The sequence below is a fragment of the Meles meles genome, chromosome 16 (genome assembly GCF_922984935.1).
Source record: "Meles meles chromosome 16, mMelMel3.1 paternal haplotype, whole genome shotgun sequence".
Lineage (NCBI taxonomy): Eukaryota > Metazoa > Chordata > Mammalia > Carnivora > Mustelidae > Meles > Meles meles.
The window spans coordinates 37,906,973-37,934,441 of record NC_060081.1 but is presented as its reverse complement, the minus strand read 5'-3'; the positions used below and the strand labels follow the sequence as shown (position 1 = coordinate 37,934,441).

General features: G+C 47.4%; 1 protein-coding gene across 3 annotated transcripts in view; it reads right to left on the bottom strand.

Annotated features, from left to right (window-relative positions):
• Window positions 1-3,477: 3,477 nt before the first annotated feature.
• The window catches only part of RALGAPA2 (Ral GTPase activating protein catalytic subunit alpha 2), a 321,503-nt gene continuing 297,511 nt past the window's right edge, over window positions 3,478-27,469 (bottom strand). For all 3 annotated transcript variants that reach the window (XM_045981825.1, XM_045981826.1, XM_045981827.1), the window contains 3 exons: window positions 26,299-26,420; window positions 10,270-10,309; window positions 3,478-7,109 (listed from right to left, as the gene is read on the bottom strand). In XM_045981825.1, the coding sequence (XP_045837781.1) occupies window positions 10,305-10,309; window positions 26,299-26,420 (127 nt within the window). In that variant the 3' untranslated portion in view covers window positions 3,478-7,109; window positions 10,270-10,304. The remainder of the gene's footprint in view (window positions 7,110-10,269; window positions 10,310-26,298; window positions 26,421-27,469) is intronic.

The window sequence follows — 27,469 nt, the reverse complement described above, 5'->3', positions numbered from 1 at the left end:
GTGCACCCATAATCGGCCATCAACATGGAAGACGAAATGGGGTGACATTTTGTAAAGGGAGGAGAAGATGAGGCCATTAATGTGCAGCCCTGGCTGGTTCGAACTGTTCACGGCCGATTTGCGGCCAATGCTCTGTAGGCTTGGCAGGAGGGAGATCTGTTATTGAGGCCCTCTGCCTGCACTTAGCCCAGCGGCCATTTCTCAGGGAATATTGATCAAAAGTACTCACCTCCACCATCTCAGGAACCTAATGCAGTCCCTGAGTATTCATGTGAAAAAAAAGCTTTTCTTCGCCAGGCTATTTTCTGAAGTCAAAAAGATCCTTTCAGGAGCTATAATAGCAAGCCCCTTCCCACTTCACACCCTCGGTGAGAGGCACACTCCAATTTTCAGACCCCCAGGACCCCACGTCAAGGTGGAAGCTGACAAGTGTGACCTCTTTATGTAGAATATTCTCTGTCAAACTCGACAAGCATTTTGCTGGAGGGATAGGTGGTAAATAGAAGTGGGAGATTAAAAATTACACCTGGACACAGGGAACTGGAAGGGAACTCTTGTCCTGAGAGAATTTATTCATTTATTCTTTATTTCCCCAAATCATGTTTTGAATAGAATTTTTGATTACAGACACAATGTCCTCTGATATATAAGGCAGGAATATCTTGGTGTGAATGTACAAAAAACAAAAACAGAGAAACCCCAAACCAAAACCAAACATCAAGTCTGTGTTTTCCTTGTCAGACATGGTACAAAAGGGAGGATGCTAACTGGGACCCCTGATTTCTCATTTTTGCTGTAAGAGGCAAAATCTTCCAGACAAGTATTTCTAAACATGGCAGCCTGTTACAGATTCTCACCCCCTTCATCTTATCTAATTTCATTTAGGATGGTAGAGACTTGGGTATTCCAAGCACTTTTAATTTAAAATGATAACAATAAAAAAAGAAGCAATCTCCAGTTCTAGAAAATTCTTTTATATCACCCAGAAAGAGCATCATTTCAGAGTTCCTGCTGTTTTGATTGCTGTCATCGGCTGTTTTTGGAGGGCACATCTGAGAGCCTATTTGGAACAGAGAGGGTGGTGCTCTTGTTTAAAATGCCCCTGATTCCTGGGGCTGTCAGTAGGGCTTGTTGTCTGGGGTGAGGATGTGGTTTAAGCTGTGGTAGGCAGTGGGCAGGGAGACTCTGGCCTCAGTTTTAGGAGTCAGTCTCTTTTTGCTCTGCTCAAGGGTGGTGTTTGGGGCATGTAAGGACACTGATGTCTTTACCTTCTTAACTCCTCAAACATAAACCTTTTCTCAGAAACAGCAAACAGAATATTGTGACCAGACCGTGGCAAGAGCTCAATCACGCTGCGGATCTGTGTGTATAGAATGCAGTGGAACCTTCTAGAGTGTGGCACAAATCACCGTGTGATGACCTATCTGTTCCTGCTTTTGGTTCTTTGCCACCATCTGTGTTTCAGATCTGAAGATATGAGCAAAAACCCAAAGGTTTTCAGAGTAATAGAGGAAGGCCAGTAATAGCATCATCTTTTTTTGCCCTTTGGGAGAGTATCCCAGTAAAACAAGCTCCCCGATGCTGGAAAACACTGGTCATTGTTGTGCCTGATCCAAGTGAGAGGAAGGTCAGGGTGGCTTCTGAGTTGGCCCCAGGGAAACCTTCACAGGGGCCAGAAGGAACATGGAAACTACTAACAGTCTGCGTACCAATGAAGATCTGTAATTGCTGCTGATTAGAGGTGTGGTAAAAAAAAAAAAAAAAAAATGGCTTAGGAAACCTAGCTCCTTCTTGGAGCTCCACTTTCTAGCTGTGTGAGCCCCAGGGAGCCATCTTTGGTCCTCAGTTTCAGTAGCCACAGAAGGAGGTGGTTGAAGCCTACACAGTCTAGCCAATAATCCTGGTAGACCAGATACACGGGGATGACGTTTACAGTGTGTTCCATCTCCCTGAACTTAGCTTTTTGATTTGAAAAATGAAATGCAGTTAAAACCATTTCCATTTACAGAAGAGTGAATGATAATAGTTCCTCTTGACATAAACTGTTTAATAAATCAAAGGGGACTCAATTTAGTATATACACAGACATAAGACTGTAACACTAGCTCAAATGTGTACACATGTGAACAAATATAAATGTCTGAATCTTATTGCTGAGGGATACTCTGCAGCAAAAGTAAAAAACAGGGCATTTTTCCAGTAATGGAGTATTTTGTTATGGCCAGGGTGTACCTTTAAGTTATTCTTTCTTTAGGCACCTGGCAAAAGCCAAGAAAGGTCGAGGAAAGCATTACTTGTAGCAATGGTCCTTTTGGAACAAGTGGAAGTTGGATTCTTTTTGGAATTCTGCTGAAGGTCTTGCATAATTTGGCCTAAGATTTGATGAGCAATTTTTGAGAATGACTGGAAGTATGATGACTAGGATACCCTCCCCAATGCCTCCCCCATCTTTTTGTTATAAATAAGAAAATAAACTGCTTTGTAAGACTTCCATAACACTATCCTGTGAAATTCAAATGACTATTTCCAGATCTGAAAAGAATCCATAAATTATCCTGCAGGATTGGGCCATCTATGAAGTGGAATCATTAGGAAGGGCAGGACACTACACTGAGCAGTTAGTTCCTCAGTGGCTCTTTGCTTTTGTTTCCTTCACTCCAGGGTACCTGTGCGGGATGGGGTGTAAGCGCTGCCCAAAGCATCACAATGAGGTTGGTTCAGTGTCTCAATCCACATCTATCTGCAGGTCAGGATCCTTGAGGGGGCGAGGGGGACTTTAAAAATCAGATGCCAAGGTTCTATCCAGACATGGTGGACCAGACGGAAACACCTACGAAGATTCCTTAATGATTCTTGTGCACAACAAGGCTGGGAACCACCCCTTCTAGAAAACAGAGCTCTCAGAGTGCATCAAGTTGTGTTCTATGAGGAACCAAGTGGTACAAGTACTTCCTACCAGTCCAAGGCTTTAAAAAGACACATCAGTTCAGGCTCTTCCTGGCTCCTGGGAAGGAATCTGGACCCTTTTTGAGGTCCCCGAAATGTCTTGTAAGTTATGGACTCAACAACTATTTGTGAAATGGACCAATGGATAATTTTTAGGTAGCTCGACTGTCCAATATGTTGGAAGTTCCCCGGTGCCCAGAGCATGGGCCTAGCCCAAGACGCTGGTGGAGACCATCTGGCCAGGCCGTTGAAACGTGACGGTTGGAGAGGTGAGGCAGGGCCATCAATGGAGCCTCAACCACACCAACAGGAGGCTGGCATTACCTTTTATCTACCACTTACTCACAAAGACAAACAATCAAAGTCAGCCTCTTGCTCATCAGGGCTGGGGATTCCCTACTGACTTTACATAAACACATTTGTAAATTTCCCCGGAGTGGTACTGGCTACCATTTTGGATACATAATTAAGTTTTGGTTAAAAAAAAAAAAGGCTTTTGAGCAACTCCGATAAAACAGAACATAAGCCGTCTTTTGTGAGATACCAGGATAAACTTTATTTTCCTAGAAACTATAATGAAAACAAAAGAAACATGCACCTAAGTGCTGTGTTTCTACTTTATTAAATCATCACAGTAAATCAGAATGAAAGAGAGGAGGAGGGTAGATTGGAGAGTCGAGCGGCAGTCATCAGCGGAGCTGTGTGCTTTTCCGGGTAGGCGCACGCCTGCAAGGGTGGACTGTATGAAGGGGTCCAGCCCACTGAGGCCTAAACCCAGATGTAGGGCATGAGGCAAATTAAATAAGAGAGAGCAAAATAAAAAGCAAATGACATCCTATAACTTAATACCCCATATTTATCAGTTTCTCTTTCTTATTTACATAAACTAAATGTTGTCGACCTGAACCCATAAGAAAACATTCACTTAATGTGTATATCATACACAGGTACTGAGTGCAGCTAGAACAGTGGTTGTTTCATGTTGAATTTCCCTCCAGTAGATACAGACAAGATGCAGTCCCATGTGAGACGTCACAATAAGTTGAGAAGGATCTCTCCAGCTTCCAGATGATACAGATGGACCAGGAAGGGAAGCGCAGGTTGCCACACTGGGAGGAAGGTCAGGAAGACGTGATTTGCATGGTCTGCGGATCCGAGTGATCTCTTGTTCAGAAGGCTGGGGTCCCGTCCGTCAGCCCCTCTTGTGAAGGCAAGACTTGCCTCCCCTTCCTTCCTTGGCTTTTAGCAAACTGCAGCTGTCACTGCATTAAGACACCATGACAGTCACGTACCCAAGCGAAATTTCCTTACTACTGTCTACTACTTCAGATTTTACTATTTTTAATAAGTCATCATTTTGTGATATACTAAAATTGTTTTTTTAAAGTACAGAAACCTTCTTAGTAAGGCTATGGGACATCAGCTTTGCTATGGACAGAAATCAGTGTGTGAAGAGATCAGTGTGAAGAGAAGTAGGGGGACAGGCCTGGCCCTGCCCAATATCCAGCAAATCTTACCCATTTGGGGCTGATTCGGGCTACTTTTGCTCACAGATGGCTGACCTACCAATGTGACGAGTCAGCATTGGGACTCAGGTGGGTCTCCGCCGGATAAGTGACCCTCCATAATTTTGCTGGAAAGGCATTTATTGCAAAAAGCACAATATTTGCTTTTCTAAGTGAAGAAAAAAAAAGAACTTGATCATCTCAATTTTCCACCCCAAATAACAAAAATGATTCAGGTCCACGTGATTGTAAGCAAACCTGGCTGCTAGGTTTCCTGTTTCCCTATTCCACACCGATGCTGCTGTTGACAGCAGTGGGCTCAGAAGCAGCTCCAGCCCCCAAACCACGGGCTGGAGTCTGGGGCCTTAGGGATGTTAAAATCAGTAGGAATGACAGGAAAGGTCTAGGTATTTGCTGCCTACGACTTAATTTCCCATTTGCAGGTTAGGAGGACTGGTTCTGGGAGATAAAATGGAATCATGGAGCAGGGAAGGACAGTGTGACTTCTGCCACAGGGGATTTCTAGAGCCTGGAAATGAAATGTCCTCCCAGAAGCTACTGGCTGTCAGAGCCTGCCTGGGACTCTGGAGCCCAGGTACGGGTGATGTGCTCCCCTGCAGGAATGAGGTCTGGGCACTTCATACATATCCAGTGGAGCAACTCAACACGAGTCTGGAGTCTGAGCGACAGTGGACAAACCGTGCCGACCCGAAAGTCCAAATTATTAAAAAGATGGGGGTGGGCGGCTGGGGCAGGGGCGGGGAAGGTAAGAATTGTGGCATTTGCTGACACAACAGAAACTGCTGTGACTTTCGTGGCTTCATGCCATGAAGCCCCCAGTGAGCCAACCAACTGGGCCCATTTACGGAACAGCCCAAAGTGACCAAGGCTTACTTCTATTTCTCTCAGGTTTGGGTAACCAGAAGTGGGTAAGTTCTGTAACCAGAGTGGGTAACAGCCACTCTGTCTGTGAGCCTGGGCCTCACGCCCTACCTGCAGTCCTCTCTAAAGCTGAAAAACAAATTCTCTCTAGACTTAGAAGGTCTATCCTTCCCTAAGAATTTCTCAATCCTTCCTCAATTGTCCCATAAGCAAGCCTGGCTCCTGGGTCTCCTTGTTTCTCCAGCAAGAGTCAGGTACCAGCCAAACCAACGCAAACGGCGGATGGAAAGAAGTGACTGGTCAGTGAAAACGGCCACTCTGATGGACTGAGAGGGCTCAGGGGACTCACTAGGAAGGGGACCAAAGCTGCCAGGGGGGACATATAAGTGGGCACAGAGCAGAGAGGCAGAGAATTAAGGGAGGCAGGGAAGCACCCTTTCAGGGACCGATCTTTCTCGGGTTCCTAGCGCCTGTGTTCTATGTGCTGCCCACCCACCCCTTCTGGAGATGGGCTGCAGGCCTAGGTGAGAGGCAGAGGGTCAGAGAGCTCTTCCTTTTTTTTTTTTTTTTTAAAGATTTTATTTATTTGAGGGAGAATGAGTGAGAGAGAGCATGAGAGAGGAGAAGGTCAGAGGGAGAAGCAGACTCCCCAAGAGCTGGAAGCCCGATGTGGGACTCGATCCCAGAAGTCCGGGATCACGACCTGAGCCAAAGGTAGTTCCTCAACCAACTGAGCCACCCAGGCACCCCAGAGAGCTCTTCCTAACTGATGTTTCTGTCGCTGACACCCTCAGACCCCCAGCAAGGATGCTGGCCAAGCACAGATGGAAGTTTGGGCTTTTCATTTCTTCTTCTTTTTAAACAGATTCAACATGCCTTTCTGAGAACCAAATGGGTAGAAAGCCCCCATTTGTGCCATGGCCCTCCCTCAGCAGTGGGCAGGAGAGCACAACTGCAGGGCAAAGCTTCTGGAGGCAGAGGGACATCACGGGGGTGGGGGGGACTGTCACAGTCTAGCTCCTGCGCTGGTGTGCTCCTTGCGTGTTGACATGGGCTGTGCTGAGCTGGGCCCTGGAAGCTACCTGACCTACAGGAGCTTTCATAGGGACAGGACCCTGTTTCCTCCAGGATGGTTGGGAAAACCTCTTCCCAGTTAGTGGGCATCAGGCACCAGGTGGAAAACACTCAGCAACTCAGATAAAACTTCTCCTGGGCAAAAGACCCTGGGGAAAGCCAATTTCCATGATGATGAAATTTTTGAGTAAACCATAAATCCTAACATTAAGACCTAGTGAAATCAATGCAGAGAAAATTCCTCAGTTTAACAGCTGTTTTGCCAGCCCTTCTGTGAATCTTGCTTGGGTTTATAAGCAACTCGGGGTACAGAAACCAATTGTTCTCCACCCCTTCCCAAAAGCCTAGAATCTTCTCCTGTCATCCCAGCCGGGAGCAGTGGCATCAATGCCCACGAGAGCGGGTCTGTCTCTGGTTGTTGGTGACCTTCCCCTCTTCTTCTTTGGAAGCTCAAGTTTCGTGAGGTTCTAGGGCCTGACGACACGGCCCGGTGAGAAAGTCCAGCCCGCGACATTCTGGTGGGGTTCGCCTTTAACTTCAGAAGTCCGTTAATGGGAAGATGTGTCGAGGGCACCGGCAGAGCAGTCATGTTTCCCAGAGTCTCTGTGTTTGGGGATTCGGAGTGGGGGAAGGGGAGTCTCATTGATCTCCTCCTTGCCAAGAAACGCCATGAGGTAGGCACTCAGGCTGGCGGCCAGGGCCCTGCAAGGGAAGCAGAGAAAGGCCAAGTCACGGCACCAGGAGAGGCCGTGGGGGCACAGATCCAAGAAGAACCTGTGGTCCTCAGGATACATGGCACCACTTCCTCAGAAAGGCTTTGATGACCTCCCTTTGTCACTGGGGCAGAGATGTTTGCTGAGTGAATCAACATGTGAATGACTTTCCTCCCGGTCTTTGCTCTGGACTCTCGGGCAACAGAATCAAGCTATGAGTCTTCCTGAAATTCACCTGGCCTCACCATCCCATCCACAAGCGAAGAATGAAGAGAAAAAGCCCCTCATTGCAGTAAGGGGAAGAGGAGCCAGGGAGGCAGCAGCATGGCCCAGACAGAGTCCATGAAGAAGCCAGGACAACTTGATGGACAGCTTCGGGGATCCCTGCCTGTGTTATTATTTACACACGTTTACATATTGATATTCACCCGATGAGTTACACCTGGATTCTTCCCCAAAGGGTCTGAGAGAGGGCTCAGGACTAAATTGCTCGCCGGAATGAGTCCAGATGAGCATAGCGCTATTTAACACTAGAGGGAAGAGGAGTAGAATCCAAGCGTGCGTGTCTGCACCTCTCCCCCTCCCCAGGGCCGTTGCGAGGGTGCTCAGAGGAATCCAGGAAGGCCTGCTGCAACACCCAGCCCCAGTTGCTGCTAGAGTCTGGTCTCCCCGGGGGCCGGGCTGCGAGGGAGAGGCTCTGTTTCATCACCCCTCTTCCCCCGTAAGCTATTTTTAAGCTGGCTGTGTTATACCCCAAGCTTCCGGGCTCCAAACAAACCCCAGAAGCAGGCTTTCTGTCCTCCTCCCAGCATGCTTCACTTCCAGGGGTTTGGCCTTTGAAATTTTTATTATTATTGGCATTTACAATTAACTGATGTAAGTTGTCTTATTCACAGACAACATCTTTTCTCATTTTCTGACCTCACCTTATTGTTTCTAGGAAGAGCCTCTGAAATCAATACCCACAAACATGCTTGGGCCTGAGGAGATGGCCTTCCCCAGTGGGTTCCCAATTCCAGCGCCTTAAGGTGCCCACCATGGGGAGGGGGTGCTCTACCATCTCTTGACTGCCAGTCTGGTCCCTGTAAGGCCGGGCAGAGAGAGAGGAAATGCCTGGGGCTCTCTCCTGGGGTTCTCATCTTTTAAAAAACAGGCTGCTGTTGACAAAGGCTGTACAGCTATACTGACCTCCATGACAGAGATGGCATTGGTAAAAGGTCTCTCTCTCTCTGTCCCCTCGGGGCTGGACACAGGGGTGAACAAACCTGATTCAATCCTAGATGATGTTCCATTTTGAAACACTTTCACTTTGAATTGTCTAAGATTTCACATTCCTCACTAGGAACCACTCTACCCAGTATTGTAATCAGATCGATTGGGAGAGAGGGAAGGAAAAAAAAAAAAAAAGCTAGCGAATAAAAGAGATGAAATGATGTTCAAAGCTATGATATTAAGTGAAAGAGTAATTGTGGATGGGAAGGAAATATCGAATACCCCCAGTCGGGGAGGGCAAAGAGGGAGGGGGGGTTGCATACTGCTTTCCAGCAGTGGGGCAGAACGGCAGGCAGACAGGGACAGCAGGTGGACAGAGGGATGGCAGGCAGGCAGTGGACTTTGAGGAATGCATGAAGTTCTGCAAAACGAACCTCCCCACCACAACGAAAGCCGAGGCCCCCATGGCTGGGGGCAAAGGGACGGCTCCCCCTCCCCAGCAGGAGCCTGCGTGGCAGTGCCCCTGCATTCCTCCAGTCCCCTACTTCCCACTCTGGCACATCCCCAGCCTGTGATGGCTCCTGCCGTGCCCACTGTACCCCGTGATTGATGGAGAGGCGGCAGCTGGGGAATGGGCCGGTGGGCCACAAAGGAGATAATTCCACTCGCAAGCTGCCGGCAGCCGCTCCACTCTGTTCGGCCCTTTCCTCCTGCTGGAACCCGGCGGTCTGTTCAAAGGGCACTCGAGCCCCACTTGGCTGCTCTGTAGTAGGGGTGGGAGAGGACGCATGCATATGGGGTCTCAGCCCATAAAGACTTCTGCAGGAGGCCCCCACTCTGGAGAGCACTGGATAGCCCCGCTCTCCTCCACCCACCACGAGCACTGGGGTTGGTGGGGGCACATTGCCTCTGGGGGCTCAAGCCAGCGGGCCTGGTTTGGAACAGTTCTGGGACTGAGCCAAAGCTGTAGCTGAGGGCACAAGAAAGAGCTGCTGGACTGCAGGGTTGGCTCGCTGTGGCAGGGGCTGCTCATCTGCCCTGCAGGTGGAGGAGGGTGATGCTGTGGATGAACCCACAAGTCTAGATGCTAACATTCCATCTGCGTAGCTCCTGAGACGGTGACGGGCACCTGTGCCATGCGTTCCTCTGTGGTGACATGGTTAATAAATGACAGCTCACTAGTGTCCTCTCGTATTATTGTGAACATCATCACCATCTGATCTCCCTTCCACCTGTGAGCCCACGAGTCGGTGCAGCCCTGGCTGCCTCCGGCCGGCATTGCCACAAGGTGGCACCGGGACTGGCCTGGACCCCAGAGCCAGGGCGGAAAGGAGAAGCCCATGGAGGTCACACCTGCTGCAGCCAGCCTGCCCTCTGGGTCCTCAACTGCAGCCCATCCCTGGGTTCTCCACCCTCTGTGTTCCCCCAGCTTTTGTCTGTTCTTCCTCCCCCAGCTGTTCCATTCAACAGCCCCCCAGACAACCTGCCCTCCCTGCACAGAGGCCTCGGAGGCGCCCATTAAGGCGAGCGGTCAAAGGCCGGCCCAGCACGTGCCACATCTTATCGGCCCATCTCAACATCCTGCTCCTCCTGGCTTGGGCAACAAAAAAGGGGGCGGCCCCGGGGCCACGGGCTCCCCGTGGCCCCGCACACAAAAGGGCGGGTGACAAAGACATTTTCTGGGATGGCAGGTGTTGGTGTCGGATTCCCCGCAGAGCGCACGGGCAGAAGAAAGGCGAGGCTGGGTTTCCCCGGGCAGCACAGACATGCAGGGGCAGAAGCGTGGGCAGGGCCCCTCGGGAGGGAAGGTGGGAGGCAGCAGGCACTCGAGGAGACATTTCAGCAAGGGGTTAGCCCTGCATGGAGGCAGGTTAGTGAATTCATGGACCCCTCCCAGAGAGCACGGTGGCTGGGCAAATCCCAAGCCTCAGTCTTACCTTGCTCAAACATCGCAATGAGACCTTTACATATTTTAATCTGAAAGGAGAGAACATGAAATCAAATGAATACAAGCCCAGTCCACCCACAGCCCAACCTGATAATGAACACAGTGCTAATAATACATTTATTCCTGTGCTGCTTGGGTGTTGTCACAGCTTTGGAGATCATTACGAACTGAAAAGTCACTTAAAATTCTCCTTGGCAAGACAGAATTCTAGCTGCCATCACATTTATAGATGTGAAATCAGAGAGACAATAGTGTTCCGAGGATGTGTTGTGTAGACGCTGCTGGGAGCTCCATGGGCACCAGGCGGCACTGACCACAGGCCCCTTTTCCTGTCACCCCTTATCTGCAGACTAATTTGGTCGAAAATACATCAAAAATAAGAATGTTCAAGAGGAGCATTTGGAATTCAGTGGATGACCTGAAAAAAAAATACTTGCTAGGCTCTAAGTGTGCAAGTTTGCGTGCCTCTTCATTTCATTTCACAGGTTTCTGAGGTGTACACAGTGTGTTAGTTCAGTACTAGTGTCAACGGTGATGTGACAGTCCCCAGGGAGGAGGCAGGCAGCCTGCTGCATAGCAGGAAGCTGGGAAGGGGGCCCTGCTGTGGTGAGATCAGACTGCAAGCTCACCCTCCCGCGCAGAGCAGGAGGATCTCAGTAGTCAAGATGACCCCGAGACAGGATCTGAGTTTTATGGACTTGGTGACAGGTTTTCTTAATTCCCCCCACCCCTCCCATAGACAGTATATTTCCTAGTCGGTTTCCCTTAGCAAGTCCTCAGCCTCATTCTCTACCAGGCATAGCTTCTCACCCCAACCCCCATGCTAGTCCTGAATTCAGTGTCACTAGACCACCACCAAATCTGGACAAAGGACATTCATCGGTGACACAGACTGCTGTCTGCTCAGCCGCAGTTGTAAACTTGGATTGTCTGTTGATCCTGCCTGCCAAGGTTGGCACAGGGAGCAGGGCCAGATTCTAAGATGGTGGTTCACAAGGCTGAAAGAAGGACCACTGACATACTGTTAAGTGGGGTTCTCCAGAAGAAATGTGCACCTCTACAATCTGCTGAAAATTCATCCCCTCTGCAGAATTATTTGGGGTTAGGAATTTCAGGATAAATAGCCTGCTCCTTCTTTATACGTTGATAGTGCTCTAGCCCAGAGGAGTGCTTGCAACTGTGCTGATTGCTGGTAACAGACTAGAATGTTTTCCACAGATCCTGGATAACACGATGATCTCGATTTCCTGCTTTCTCCCAATGCACTGTGCTGTGCACAGTGTGGCGCCCATTTCTGTGCACAGAAAATGGCAGGCGTACAACATCTCTCTTCCTTCAGTTCGGGAGGCCCAGCTTTTCAGGGTAGGGTAGCCCCACGCTACCTACCCTATCCAGTGTGAGCAAAGGGTCTCTTCATGAAGGGACTCCCTGGCCTCCCTCCGCTGCAGCCTCTTCAGCGCTGGTTATGCTGGGCGTACCAAGAAAGCAGATGGCGCCGCTAACAATGGATGACTTGTTTGTAATTGCTGATGAGGACTGGTTTGCTCCTCTCCCCAGTGCGTCCCCAGATGCAGCCTGGTGTGGTGTGCTGGACCAAACAGAATGTCTCAGCAACTGCCAGTCCATGGGTGAGTTAAGGAGATGCAAAGACAGAGACAGTTGGGGGCTGCCTTAATTATTCCGTGGGGCTCAAATGTCACTTGCCCTTGACACACAGGCAGTGCTACTGAAGGGCAGGGGCCTGCACTTGGAACAGAGGAGTAGGCTGTCAGCTTCCTGATACGTCCCTGGGGGTGAGCATGAGGTACCAGCTAGCCTGGGCAGCGTTGGAAGGCACCAGAAGAGAGCACACAGGGCGTGGAGAGGAGGGACAGGAAGAAAACAGGAGGTGCGTGATGCTTAGGGGGATGTGGGAGAGATACAGAGCATAATTACTTCATCTTTTCATCAACTGGGCACCTGAGATGTGTCAGGTTCTGTTCCAGGCTCTTGGTTACAGCCATGAACAAAGCAGATGAAGCTCCTGCCTGTGGGGGGCTTTGGTGGCTGAGCTGTGGCCTGCATCCTAGCAGAGTGTTACCACCCCTTGGGTGGGCAGCAAGATCTTATTTTTTATACGCTGAAAGCCCAGATATAGGTATGGCAATTAAACAAATACCTGGGATTTCTGGTGTTTTGGGAGGAGGAGACAAAGGAGGAAATCCAAATGTCTTGGGGACCTCTGCAGTGGGGACTGGAGCCACACTGGGTGGGAGAGACTCTGTTCGCTTCTAAGAGCAGGAGAGTGAGGCCCCTCTGGAGAGAAGCCTTGCGTGTCAGGACACGCCAAGGGGCTAAAATGCAGGTGCTTGGTGGCGCTGAGTGGAGAATCCAGAAGCCACTCGTAGAGAAAGATGTCCTGCTTCATGGGCCTCTTGCAGCTTCTCGGCTACTCCAGATATCAATGAGGATTTGCTACAACACAGGAAACAATGGTCTTGATTGGAGATGAGCTGTGTTCCACACAGCTCTGCCTTGTGGTCTTTTTGGGGCTTATGTTCTCGGGCAGGCCTCACCGGGAGAGTGGAAGAACAAGGATTTGAATGGAGCGTCTCATCTCCGAGGAAAGGCTGCCATCCGGGACTGCCACCTGGGATGACACTGGGCAGAGTCAGACAGGAAAAGTGGCTTCTCCTCCTTGGGTCCTTGTTACTGAACAGTCAGTGTGGAAAATGATGAACTGGTTCAAGATAATTAGGGAAGGGACTGGTTTTGAGAGCTGGCATGGCTGAGGGAGAGAGACAGTGGACCGCGGGTCCAGCTTCAGGCACACACTAAGTATCCTCCCAGCAGGAAGGTGGACAGAGTGGGAGATCAGAGAGCTGTCTGGGCTATTCAGACCCCTTGGAATGGCTCTGAGGAAGGGAACAGGTGCAGCCATGGATGGGGTAAGCCTGCCTACACGCTCAGCTCAACACTGGCAACTCAAGACCAGTGGGAATTAGCCAGCTTAATTAACATTTCCAAATGGCCCAAGGATGGCTTCCAGTATTTCCAACCCAGCAGCAGTGGCTGTGTCCTGGCCCTGGCCCTGGCTCTGGGCTTCCTCTTTTTGGTCACTGGTCTTGCCCATCAACTTTGGTTCTGAATGAGAAAGCTGGGACAGCTGGACCAAAAGGCAGGCAGGTAGAGAGCGCAGGTCCTGTGTGTCTGCACGTGCATACACACCTGTGCAGGGGCTTAGCAAGCAGATGGGATGCCCATGGAGTTCTCTAGCACTCTTCTCTTTTCTTCCACAGTTATAACGTACTTATATGGCTCCATGGCTAAACTGAACTAAATTACACATTTAAGATTAATATCTTGGTTTCAGCTTTTCTTGTCAGGCCTTTGCAGAGACAGAGGTTTCTAAACCATCTTGCTATCTCACAGAACATGACTACAAAGATCTCGGTTACATTTTAGCCATGATAGGGCTGTTCACTGTACCAGACTGAATTCACATCTCAGAAAGTGGCAAAACAGTACAGACAGTTTATAGCAGCAATATTCCTAACAGCCAAAAAGAAGGAACAGTCAAATGTCCATCAGCTGATGAAAGGATTTACATGGATGAATTATATGGTAGGTGAATTAAATCTCAATAATGCAGTTTGGAAAAAATGGCAAAAAGGGACAGAAGGCGATCTGGGCAGCAGCACTGTTACTTCCTTTCCCAAAGTGATACAACAGAAGTAGCTACAAGTTTTGGAAGAATCAGGTTCTCTCCCAACCCCGTGGATGCCCAGGGAGGAAGGGGGACAGGGTCACCTAGCGGATGCCAGCAGCAACTCTCCTGTGTCACACCACAAACTTTCAACCAACTGTCCTCGGAGCAAAGAAAATGGGTCTGTCCCTCAGACCACACACTACTCTTTCCTTCGAGGTTCTCTAGGGTTTATCCTAACTTAAGTTTATCCATCCCCTAAACACCCAGGAGTGGCCTCGGGTGGCGAGGTAGGACTACAGTGTAATTCTCCTCAGGACACGCTAGGATTCTGTGCGCAGCTTGGGACAACTTTATACATTCTCTAATAATCAGCTGCTCAGAAAAACTTAGCAGTGTTGTCTGCGGCGAGTTGAGGGAAGACAGGGAGTTCCAGGTATCTGTCTGCGGTGTCTGAGGAAACATCAAAGAAACAATGGGACTGTCTGGTTGTTAAACTGACGAAAGCCACCCTGTTGTCTTCAGACAGGAAGGAAGCAGTTTTATTCCATAATTAAGATGTTTTCTATATGTGAATTCTTTCTGTGGTCTTTCATTTGCCTCCTAAGGCAGGCAACACTTTGGTAACTTTCAATTACATTTCTCAGTTATCTGTGTGGAAGTGGCTGTGTATTTGCCACTGGACACACTGTAGAGGTCAGAAGTCCTATAAAATAGTCCTTTTGGACTTTTGGGAGGAGCATTTTACCTCTGCCACAAAAGAAGGGCTCCCTCCCCGCCACAAGCAGGCCCCCAAAAGCAGGGGACCTCTCCGGACGGGCAAAGAGTCTCATTTGGCCAAGCCCCTGAGCCTGGTCTCGACATGACCAGCCGCTTGATAATGAAAAAAAACCAACACTCCTCAGTTCCCAAACTGCCAAAGAGATGAATCTTGCTCTGTGGAGGGCAGACTGGGGGGGAGTGTGTGCAGCAATGTGATTTCTGCATATAGGTAAAGAGCCTTTACTACTCTCGATTGTTCAAGAGACTGTTTTTCTCAGAGCAAAACAATGCCAAGGAATCGTCTCTCTTGTATCCTAGCTCTTATGGCTCAATGCAAGTCCTTTTATGTGTCTTCTGTGCACTGGGGATGGTTATCTACCATGATTCTCCATGCTAGCCTGACCACTGGATTCTGGTGTGAGTCTGGTGGAGGAGAATCTTAAGCAGGTGAGGGACAAGCGACCGCAGGTCAAAGCGCTACCCTATCCCCTTTTCACTTTCTTCCTCCCACCATGTAAATCTTCCCCTACAAGAGATGGGTGTCACCACGCTCCCCTCACCTGTTCCGTTCCAGTTAAGGGCTGCATTCTGTGGCACCAGGGGAAGGGGTCATCATTGGGGGCCCCACTAGTGGCCTCATGGAGAATGTTCGGGGTAACATCTCTTGGATCACAACATTTGTTCATTCCTCAACATATATTCTGTGCCTGCTGTGTAGCAGGGAATGGGAATAAATGGGAACAAAATATTATCTGACTAGCCTCCCTCCCGCCCCTCCCCTAGAATATCCTCCCCACAGGAGTCAGAGTGATCGTTTTATCAAGAATCATACCATGTGACCCCACTGCTTAACACCCTCCAGGAGCTGCCCAGCTCACTAGAGTAACAGCCAAGGTCTTTCTCTAGGCCTGTGAGGCTGTTCTGACCTTCCTCCTCCTCCTCACCCCCTTGCTGGCTTTACTCTAATCACCCTGGGCCCCTCATTGTTCCTAGTTGTGCCAGAAAAGCACCAGCCTTGGGGTCTTTGCATTTGCTGCTCCCTTGGCCTGGAGTGCTTTCCCCCAAGATTTAAATGGCTCGCTCCCTCACTTCCTTCAAGTCTCTCCTCAAATGTCACCTTCTCAGTGAGGCCCATTTTATTTTATTTTTTTCAATGATTTTATTTGAGAGAGAGCGAGAGAGCACATGAATGGGGGCGGGGTGCAGAGGGAGAGGGAGAAGCAGACGACCTGCTGAGCAGGGAGCCCGATGTGGGGCTCCATCCCAGGACCCTGAGATCATGACCTGAGCCGAAGGCAGACACTTAACTCACTGAACCAGCCAGGCACTCTCCCATCCCCCATTTTAAATGGCACCCCACAGCTCCTGACAGGAGACCAGCGTCCTCACTCATCTAAAAGATAAGCCTCAGGAAGGGTGGGCTGCTGTTTTGCCCATTTCTATACCTTCTCCATTAGTCCACAGTAAATATTTATGGAACGAATGTCTGAAGTCTCTGACTTATGTGGTGATGTTCTGAGGAATGAAGCTATAGTTCCCATCTACCTAGGCTGTACCAAAGGTACGTGCGTGTCCCCAGGACTTGAGTTGGTCTGAGTTTTAATATCTAAATATGGTGTCTGGCAAGTCCCCAGCTTTGGGTAATTGGAATAAAGAGCAGAGTCAGCCCAGTGACCCGAGAAGCCCTATTTCTGGCTTCTTCCTTTCTTCTCTGTGGTCACCCCTTCTCTGGGACTCTTGCCCTGATGCTGAGTGGCCCAACATCCCCAGGTCAGGAGAGCCTGGGCTCAGAATGCTGCATGCCCAGATGTTACACAGGGCTCTGCCGTTAACCAGAGTCAGGCTGTTTCTCTAGCTGCTTCTCCAAGCCCTGGGGACAGAGCTAGGAAGCAGGGTTTCCCTAACTACCACGCATGGGCTCTGGGACGCAAACCAGCTGCAGGGTCTGCCCGGACGTATCTCAGCAGCCATGGCAGGAGAACCTGCACTCTGTGGCTTTGCCTGAGACCAGGGAGGGGGGAACAGAACCCTGCCACCTGAGTCCTGGAAGACCTGCAGCGGCTTTCCTCACCTTGGGCAATGCCAAGGTCAGACGACCTTGCTGGAGAGACGAGACAGGCTGGGTGACCGTGTAGGCCGAGGACGCTGCGACAGGTAATGGCTGAGCACTGGGGGGTATGGTGGAGGGGGACACCGGAGGGTCCTGGTGTAGGGACATAGGCAACAGGATGTGTCCTCTATGCATCTGGGATTTTATTGTCTCATATTCCTGAAGTGCCTGAAAAATAGCGTTTTGCCTTTTCTTTACACTCTTTACAGAGATGTTGTAAGGTTTCTTCTGTGCTGAGAAATGAATTTTGGCCATGTCAAGCTGTAAATCTGTTTTTTATTTTATTTATTTTTAAACGAAGTTGACTGGCATGTTTCCCATTTTTTAGGGATTTTTTTTTCTCCCTGGCCTTTTGAGGGCCTTTGAAGGCTAACTGGAGAAAAGTAACCAGCTTTTCTGTCTATTATGCTATGCAGAGGTTTACTTCCTGGTCATCATCATATAGCCTTCTGGAAAAGGACAGTATAAAATATTCTTTCTTTTTTCCATCAGCAGATTTAAATGCTGGTAAGAGAGCTTCCCTTTGGCCTCTGCTTTGGTTTAGTTGTTGCTAAATAGAAACTCAAGCAAAACCATGGAGTTTTCCTGGAACCCACCCTACCGGCTGGGTTTGCACCTCTTCCACCTGTTAGAACTAGGAGAACATGACCATCACAGCCGTGGTTCACAAGGAACATGAACATGGGGTGTTGGAAAGCTCCAGGTTCTTCTGAAACAAATCTTGAAGATTACTTGAAATAAGCATTAATTAAGAGTAATTTCCAAAAATTGTCTCGGAGAAAAATTCTTGGTATCTGCCGGCTATCTCTTGGCAACTGCGAAAGTGTCACGGGAACCATAATTAACAGTTAAGGAGGGAGGAAGATGCCACTTGCATTTAAAGCCATGTAAGGGCTGAGAAATCAGCACTAAACTGAAGGTGGCATTTCACAGAAAAGCAGCATCTTCAAGTTCTTCCAAAGAACAATTTAAATGTGATGTCAATACTTCTTTTTCTGGGAATCTGTGAATAACCCTAACCTCTGTCCCAGCCCCAGGGGCAGGAGGGTCCCTACACGGGCTCTGAAAGGAGTCATTTCTTCCTCTGTGCTCTTTCCACATTGACTATCCCTCATATTATTCTTCTTGTCCATGGCCTTCCAGTTCTCAGACATCTCAATTCTTAGCCAATGTGGGAAAGTTGAAAATTGACTGGCGGGAAGACTTAGTAGTGTATCTAATACATATCAGGTAAGTTTCCCGTCTCTTTCAGCCTTAGGAGGTAGATGGCACAGCTCATCTCAGGGAAATCTCAACCCAAATGACCCAAATCATTGGCTCACTGCATCTTTCTTTCTTTGAACTGTATCTTTTTAATATGTGGTGACCGCTGAGAGGTAACTCATCTGTGCTTACTCATAAGTAGCCATGTTTTAGTAGTTCAAATACCTGCTTTTCCCTAACAAGACTGCAAGCTCCAGAAGGGTAGGGGAGACATTGAAAATGAAGCTTCTAGAGCCTTCATGTTCCCTTAAGATGCTCAGCACAGTCCCAAGGGTGGGAGAGGGCAGGGCCAATTCAGAGATGGCCCCATGGTCCAGGGAGTACCATCATTTCTTGTTGGAACAAATGTCTGTCTCCTTTCTTTCTTCCCCCTCCCTGAGTGGACACTGAGGAGAATAAAAGCATTTTAAGAGGGAAAAAGGGATGAAAAAGCACGAAGCAAAACCTGGTGCTGAACAGGGCAATGAAGAATTCTCTTTAAAACCCACAATACTGTTTATGAAAGTATCCTGCAACACATTTCAGTTATTCAAACTGCATCATGTGGTCTGTGGAGTACCCAGGCCCTGCCCCCCGCCCCTTCTCACACCAGGCTTTGGCCATATTGCTTGCTCATCACCAGTCCACTCTCACTAGGAGACTAGGAAGGGAGGGAGCCTCCAAACACAATCATAGGAGTTCGTGCTGCCTCTGCCTCAGGTCCCACACACATCTGTGACCTGGAGACAAGCAACAGTCTGAATCTTTCCATCCACATTTCTGTTGTATTCCTCTTGCATATGTTTTAAAAAAGAAGCCATACATGGGTCATTCTCTAAAGAATTTACCGCATTATAGCTAGAACACAAACATGCCCGCGGGCACACACATGATTTACACAGGCTAAGAAAAACGAAGATAGAAGTGATAAGTTAAATGGCACTAAAATGAGGAGCCAAGCATTACAGAAGTGCCTTGACAGTGCTTCTCAGTCCTGATTGCATAGTAAAATGCCCTCAGGAGTCTTTAAAAGGAAGTCCTCATGCCTAGGCCACACCCCAGACCAAGATACACACCTCTCTGGTGGAGGGTCAAGCGGGGATTTGCAGGTGGGCTTGGGCGATGGGATTATGGGTGTTTTAAAGAAATCCTATGGATGCTTTATCACATTTTCAGGAAGAATAGATTTTTAGTAAAAAAACCAAAAAAACAAAAAACAAAACATCATGGGGGTGCCTGGGTGGCTCAGTCAGTTGAACATCTGACTCTTGATTTTGGCTCAGGTCTGTGAGATCGGGTCCCATGCTCAGCAGGAAGTCTGCTTGAGATTCTCTCTTTCCCTCTCCTTCTGTCCCTCACCCCTGCTCTCTTTCTCTCTCTCAAATAAATAGTTATATATATTTTTTAAAAAAATATGTCATATGCAAAGGGGGTCAGAATTGAGCTGGTGATGTGGATAGAAGATTTGAGCTGGCTCTGTGAGGGACTACTGGGATGGAAGGATTGAGTGGGGTGGTTAGCTGTTCGGAGGCCACGTGGCAACACTCACTTGGCTACAATCAAGTGTTTTGAGGGTGCTGAGTGGAGGTGGCCCTGAGTTCTTGAATAGACAGTGATAAAATAGCACTTACATTTAAGGGAAACTTCTGGATGATCTAAATGGAGTTCTGTGCTTTCATCTGGGTCTTTAACTAACATGAATAACAAGTCAGCAGCCATGGCTCTGATGAATGGGACTGTCCTCACAGGGTGGGTGCTGCAATGGCATTTCCACAGTCAGGGTCCCTGGCCTGTGCTCCCCTTCTAGGAGACAGGCCAATGGACAGGCAACAGTGTATTCCAGGATGAGAAAGGAAGACTCAGGAGGCACATGTTCTAGGAGGAAGGCAGAAGCAAGACCGGCTGGAAGAGGTAGAGGGTTGCATAGTACGGAGTGAGGAAAAATGTGGGCATGGCAGCCCAGCAAACACTAGCTGAGGGGTCCCCATGTGCCAGGCACCGTGCTCATCTCTTTTTACACATACTAATTTGCTGAATCCTTATGAATACCCTTTAAGGAAGGTTCTTATTAAACCCATTTTACAGAATCATGCTGAGCCACAGAATGACAGGTAACTGGGCTGAGGCCACACACTGGAACACAGATGACTCCAGCTATCTGGCTGCGGAACCCAGCCTTCTCAGGGGAATCCCTCCTACCTGCAAGGAGCCTTCAAGGCAGCTGGGGAGGCTGGTGCCAGGTAGAAGGTTCTGCTTAGTGTTGAGCAAGGAGGACAGAAAGACAGTGGAATCTGAGAGACTGAGGTGGCTGTATGTGAGGAAGACAAGCAAAAGAAGGAAAGCCTGGGCTATATTAAATACTAAGGGAGGAAACTACAAACTCTGGCCATGGAGTATGAAGGATTAAAGCTTAGCTGAGGGCTATTGCCATCTGCCGCTATTCTATGGTTTGGTAGCACTGCGTGGGTGCATGGGCTCTGGGCCCAGGTCCTGGCTGTGTTTCTAGCACCCCCAGAATATCAGAAACCCCTCTAGGTCTTGGGATGGCCTGTCTGAACCCTTGGGGCCTGATGTAGCCAGGGCATGTGGAAGCCTCTGATGAGTGTTTGTTCATTACATGAAGTCAGAATATATTCTGGGCTTCGGTTCCCTCATCCGTTCCCTCTGGTTGGTTAGAAGCGGGAATGAGAGGACCCTGGGAGGGTTTTGCAGCCACAGCTACGAGGCCACCCCACAGACTGGCACAACGACACAGGTGTGCTGGTCAGTGAAGTTATCACTGGTCACCCAAGTAATCAATAACCACAGCAGTGTATACTGACAGCTCTGGTAATCTGAGCTTCTGCTGCTTACATTCTTTGCACTATCATTTCCCAAACTTCATTCTCATCTTATGAGGACTTTTTGAAAAACAACAAGAGGATGGTACAGCTTTCCTGAACAAGCTCTGTTGGAAAAACACCGAATTAGTATCGCTTCTCTCCTCTCAGAGGCAACATGGGTTTTAGACATTGAAAAATTCTTAAAAGTGGCTGATTAGGAACTCTGTGACCAATGTGCCTGACAGCCAATGTTTGGTGACAGCTTACGAAGTAGGGGATGGTGGTAACCATCTCAGTCTTGGATGATGTCACTGACACCTGACTCCACTTTGGGAAGAAAAGAGTATGGAACAAGGGGTGAGGGCCCCACTGCCAACTTGCCCATGGCCTTCAGTTGTCCATTCATGGCCTGGTCTTCAGCCTACTCAAAATCAATGGCAAGGGGTTAGGCTTGATATCTCCTGAAGCTTCCTCGAACATTCTATGATGTCTTTTGCTGGTTTCAGCAAATTTATGAGGAAGATGAATACGTTAGAAATGCTATCAATCAAAACCTTATGAAGAACACTTTAACACGGAGGGAAGAACAGAGAAAGGAGGGCAGAGAGGGGAGTAGGAGAGAGAGATGGAATGAATCTGTAACATGACCACCCTCAATGAATGGGGGCAATTTGTCATCTTTCGGGGGGTTATAGTTAAAGGCTACCTTGTACAGTGTCTGGGGATCAACCTGATGGCTAACTGCCAGCAAACTGGCCACAGTGGGATCTGTGGGCAGATGGGCAAGCCTACAATGTCCTGGCACAGGTGAGCACTGAGTATGGTTCAGGGCTCCGGCAAGTAGAAGCGGGGTGTAGCTTTACTCCTCTTGCCAAAGGCTGGTGGATTATAAAAGGAGCTTGTGTAGCATCAACTTGCCTGATTCACTTTGGGACCAGGACACCTGCAGTCTTAGAAGGGTCACCAGAATGACCCAGTGACTCCAGGCAGAGTCTTCTGATAGTCTCTATGAACTTAATTTGATTTTGTTGTAGGAGGAAATTACAGGAGTCTTGTTTATCAGGCAGGTGAGCATAATAATCCTTTCCAAGAGGGCATCGTGCATGTCGTGAGTGTGACTGATGAAAGCTTACGGTACAAGAGAAGCGCTGGCAGCAGCATCCTAACACCGACTCAGACTAATCTGGGTTAAGCTTCAAATATGACCTACATTAAAAGTGGCAGAATCTGGTGGAGCCCTATTGAGGAATTTCCTCCCACTTGTTCTAAATCCTGGAACCTTTACAATCTGGCCTATCATGAAGGAGGAAGTATTTCTGACCATATCTTGGAGAAATCAAACATGTTTATGTAGGGCTCACAAATAAACAAAGATTTGTGCTCCCTCTGCTGGCTCCCCACAGCAATATTAAAGTAGAAAGGAACCCAAATCAGTGTTGGCATGTTCGGCAAACCGTTGATTTGCGTATACTGGAAACAACTTGTTTAATTTGATTTGGGACATTCTTTGGAAAAAGTCAATCTTTATGAGGGTCTGACCAAGGCACTTGGAAATTCTTAAAATTAGTTATTAAATTCGACATACCTGTAGTCCTCCACTACCAAATTGCTAGCTGTGACTGTAATAGTGATTTGGGGATTCATTTATCAACAGACACAAGTGGATTCCTCCAAGGTTTTAAGGTCCAGACACAATCTTTAAAGCAGTTCGGGGGGTGGGGAGCAATCTCAGGTTCAAGCTCAAGTTTTTTTTGTTTTTCCTCTTGTTTATAAGACCAGCTTCAAAAAAGTAAAGATTTATACTATTTATATCCTTTCCGATAATGTCAAACATTAGACTTGATTTTCCAAATCATTAGCATGCAGAAGAATGACCTCATGGTGAACAGATGCACTTGGCTGTGAGCTGCAGTGATTACATCAGTCCCGCCCAGCAGTCGAGGGCGCCCATTCCAGTTAACCCTTTGAAGGCCTCTCTGCCGACCCCCCTTCCTTGGAAACGTGCATGAAAACACAAGCTGAGACTCTCACCCCAAAGTGCATGTGTGTGTGTGTGTTAGACACATGCATATACATGCATAAACATATACATGTATGCAAACACACAGACACACATACACACGTATGTGTTAATTGGGGCCAATATTTTCACACTGGCTACCTTATAGAAAATGTTAGCCAAGAGGGAAGAAATCACAAGGAACACAAACCACAGGGCTAAGAGAAAGGCAGCTCAAATGCCTATCATACACTAAGTATTATTACCAGTACAGATAGTGGACAGAAGAGGTATGAGGTAGGTGGTGTTTTAAAATAACATTTTCTGACTGGGAAAATATATATTTTTTAAAATTTCCTTTTAAAAAGCTGAGTACCCACCCATGAGCCTAATTATTGAAGATCTGATATCTTCATGGGTGGCTGACAGTGAATCATGAAGAGAAGCATGTGTACTTGGCCAGTGTGGCCCTCTATAGCTTCCTTGGGTGACAAGCAACAGCACTGGGGCAGGGGGAGTCCGAGGAGAAGGCATTTTCCAACAGCAGCATCTTTGGGCATGAGCCCTTCCCACTGAGCACATTTCTTACTTATGCGTAGGACTCCAGGGCTGATATTATAAGCCTTCCCTCTAGAAAAGGGGGCTGCTTGCTGCTACAAATACAGTATGGAAGGAATACAGCGTTCAGGTTATTCTCCCTCTGCATTAACGACAAAGCCCCTTGCAGGGAGGATACAAAGGAAACCTGGGAGTCCCTAATTCCTCAGATTGTGCATATGCATGTGAGAAGGAGCCCAAGGCCCCGCTTTGATGGCACTGCTGGCCGAGATGGTCTGATTGGGTCCTAAGTGCATTGTGGGGGCTTAAGCCGCTCAGGGTCAATTTTTCCAGTTGGCTTGCTGCTTGGAAGAGCAGAGTCTACCTCTGTTTCTTAGTGTAAGCTAGCTGGCTCATCTGGGTTTGACTGTACTTGTCCCAAGAAAATAGGGCTAACACTGAATAAATGAAAAATGTTTTCATCTGTAAAAGTGGTACCAGGCCCGATAGGGATTCCTCAAAAGCAAAACTGGCAGGGAAAGGAGAGGAGGATGTGCTTCTGAAAACATGCCTATTTATGGTCTGGAAATGCTCTGCCCTCCCTGCATGGCCCCCAAATTTCAGTGCACATCAAGTTCTTTCCTAGTTCCTTCCTAATCTTTGTTGCGGGCATATATATGCAAAGTGGTGACAGAGAACATGATGTTCAGGCTTAAAATCACATTCATGGATTGGCATGATATGTGTACCCAAAATTTTATCACTCAACACTGAATGCCCTAAACCCTGAATATTGTGAAATGTCATCCAGATGCTAATAATTTGGAAAGAGGAAGCCCAGCATTTGTCTTGATATCTCATCTTTGGTTTCATGTTCCCTTTGTACCGGTTCCAGTGCCCACTCATGAGCTGTCAGACCCTTATCTGCTACATGACTTTGGCAAATGTGATGCTCTTGAAGAAGTCTGTCAGCCACTGCCTCCAAAGAGCAGGTCTTGGAAAACCCAAATCACTTCTCGAGACTCACTTAACATGTTACCTACACACTGGCTCATTTGAATTGATTTAAGTCATTGTGAACTTTTAAAAAAGATCAAATTAATTTATATAGATGCTTAAGTATGCATAGGAAACAAAGTTCATCAATGTTTGTTTCAAGAACATCTTAATCTGGAGCCTTAAGAATGTAGCAGCTAAGGAATGTCAGTATCTAGTTATTATTATTCTAATTTTAAGAAACAAAAAGCTTTCTCAAGAGTTAAAAAACAAACAAAAAAACAACCCAACAACAACACAGAAAAATTAAGCCCCAGTACCTCATGAGGATGAGAAAGAGCTGAAAGAGATCTTTAAAAAAAAAATTAGCTTTGCCATGGATCATTCATGTTCTTTCACCTACACACTAGAAATGATTTTAAACCTCTAGCCAGAGTGGTGTGAAATCTTCATTTCCCTTGAAACCGATTTTTTTTTTTTTTTTTGGTTTAGATAGAATGTTGGCAGAGTGTATAAAAGAATTCAATTCACAGCTGTTCTACTTTTTTTTAATGTAAGAAACATTAATCAAAGCTTTAAGTTATAAGCTTTCTCATGTTGTTTAGTATTCCAGTTCAACAAAGATCAATAGAGGCCATCCCTGTGTTTCTTGACGCCTCACCAGGAAGCAGAGGCGTGATTATGTAAATCACAGGGCTCCCGCACCTCGGCCAGCTTGCTTATCTCTCAGGCCTTCTGCCTGCTGCTTCTGGCTGCCTGTGCAAGAGCAAGCCTCTCCCTCTTATCTCCCAACAAAGCTCGGGAAGGCAAGGATTGAAGCCAGCGATGTTAAACAATGATGCATGGCTGATTTTATTTGTAAGTGATTTATTTCACTGAATTTAATTTTTTTCACTTTGTGTGTAAGATATTTGTTAACAAGTCAGAATCGGAGAAGTAAGGCGGTGTTCAGAGACAATTGACACAGGTTAGAAATCTATTAAGCACGCTAACAGTTGTGTCTACACCGGTGGAAGAAGAGGGAAGCCCCTCATTGAGAATTTCAACATGCATTGACTAAATATCCCATTTACTCTCTGAAAGGCAATTAATCTGTAATTACATGCAGAAATTCACAAGTAATTCTATTCTTTGGGAAAAAAAAAAGCCCACAGTAATCATATAATCAGTTTAAGTGGTAGTAACCATTTTTTTTTTCCAAACTGGAAATATAAAAAGAGTAAAACCTAAAAACAAAGACATGCATGGAAATTTTTGAAATTTTCCATTGGCGTAATAAATGAAGATGATTGAAAGCCATTTGCTAAACAGGTTCCACGCCAGGTGCTGCTCTGGTCGGCAGCTTGTCCATGTGACACAGACCACTCCAGAGAGAAAAGCTTGCACGCTGCTCTGCTGTAATGACGGACCAGGGGACACTGTCCTTCCATTTCTCTTGCATTAATCCCTGACCCGAGTATCTCGGCAGCATAATCCCCATTTAGCATTAGTAGCAACGGCTTCCACTGTGAGGAACACTTTTTTGATAAGTAAGCACTGATTTGGGCATCGCTTTTAAACAACATATTCCCAGCTCAGCAAGAAACCCACACTCCTGAATGAACTGGAGCACATTACTGAGAAAAAGTTCATTAACCTTGCTAGATTCGGGGGTTAACAGGATAGCTGAAGAAAAGCACTGAGTGAACAGCTCGGATACAAAACAAATTAAAATGAATGTCATCATTCCTTTTGATATTCATTAGTTGATTCAGAGGGAGAATGCTCTTCTTAAATCTGCAAGCATTTATCTGTGAAAAACAGGTGTACATCTGCTGCTCGAGTGCGTCCTAAGCGCGGGAGGGCAGAATAATGCAGACACTCACCCGTTCCACCGAGGGAGGGGCTGGGCGAGGGAGAAAAGACTTGGGCGGCAAAATCCTCAAACGTCATGACTTCTCGGTGGTTCTGAATTATTGCTTCAAGGTATAGAGCTCGTTCTTCGTAGCTGCAGTCACCAGTCAAGGAAGCAAGCGCACGTGTGGAATGACATGCATAACAATGGCAGCTCACTTTGGTTTGAATACAGTTAGGCAACTTCGACGTGGGTGAGTGGGGAGGGGGAGAAAAGTACCTTGCAAGTCCATTACCATCCTGCCAGGGAATTAAATATGACTCAGAATTAACAGTAAGATTCTGATATTGAGATCTAACTCCCTCAGACTTTGGTTACATCCAACAGCAACATTCCTGAAAAATATGTACATCAATGGTTATAGAAACACAGCAAAAAGTCGTTAAGCTTGAGCCAAACAAACAAAAACGGAGGCATCCGGCTGTGGGACAGTGTCGGACCATCCCTTCCCGGGTCAATGGATATACAATGTTCTTCTCAGTCTCCTAGAGAATGAATTGACGCTTAAAGCAGGAATTGGTGATACAGTTAAAAAAAAAAAAAAAAAGAAAAAGGTGAGAGGATGTGCTTCCCTGGGGAAGAGGGAGGCGGGATGCCGGGAAGGTAAGCTCAGAAAGGGCACCAGTGCCTCCAGCCAGGATGGGCTAGAGCATGAGAAAATAGGAGCTAATAAGTGAGAGACTCTAGCAGAGAGGGCACAATGCAATTTAAAAAAGAAAAGACTATTGCCTTTTAATTAAAACTGCAGTCTGGAACACACGCATTCAAATGTGTAATCAAAAACCAGTCACCAATAAAACTTACAAGCGTAACACGCTGAAGCAACTTTCCAGCTGTCTTAATAGGACCCCTGCGTGTGGCAGCCTTTCACAGGGCAGAAAGCAAATCTTCCCCTTTTGTGTATGGCTTCTGTTTCCTCAGAAGGTGAATCACGCACTTCCAATAACAGGATAACGTCAGAACAATTCGACAGCGGATGGAGGCCCCGCATGTATGACTTTATGAATTAACACTTGGGGAAGTCGGCATGACGTCTCATTTTCCCCTTCCCAGTTATCAATGCAAAAGTTAAAAGACGTGTTTGAGTTATTTTGAAAATCATGCTAATTCTCCAGGAACACAGGGAACATGGATCACCATCA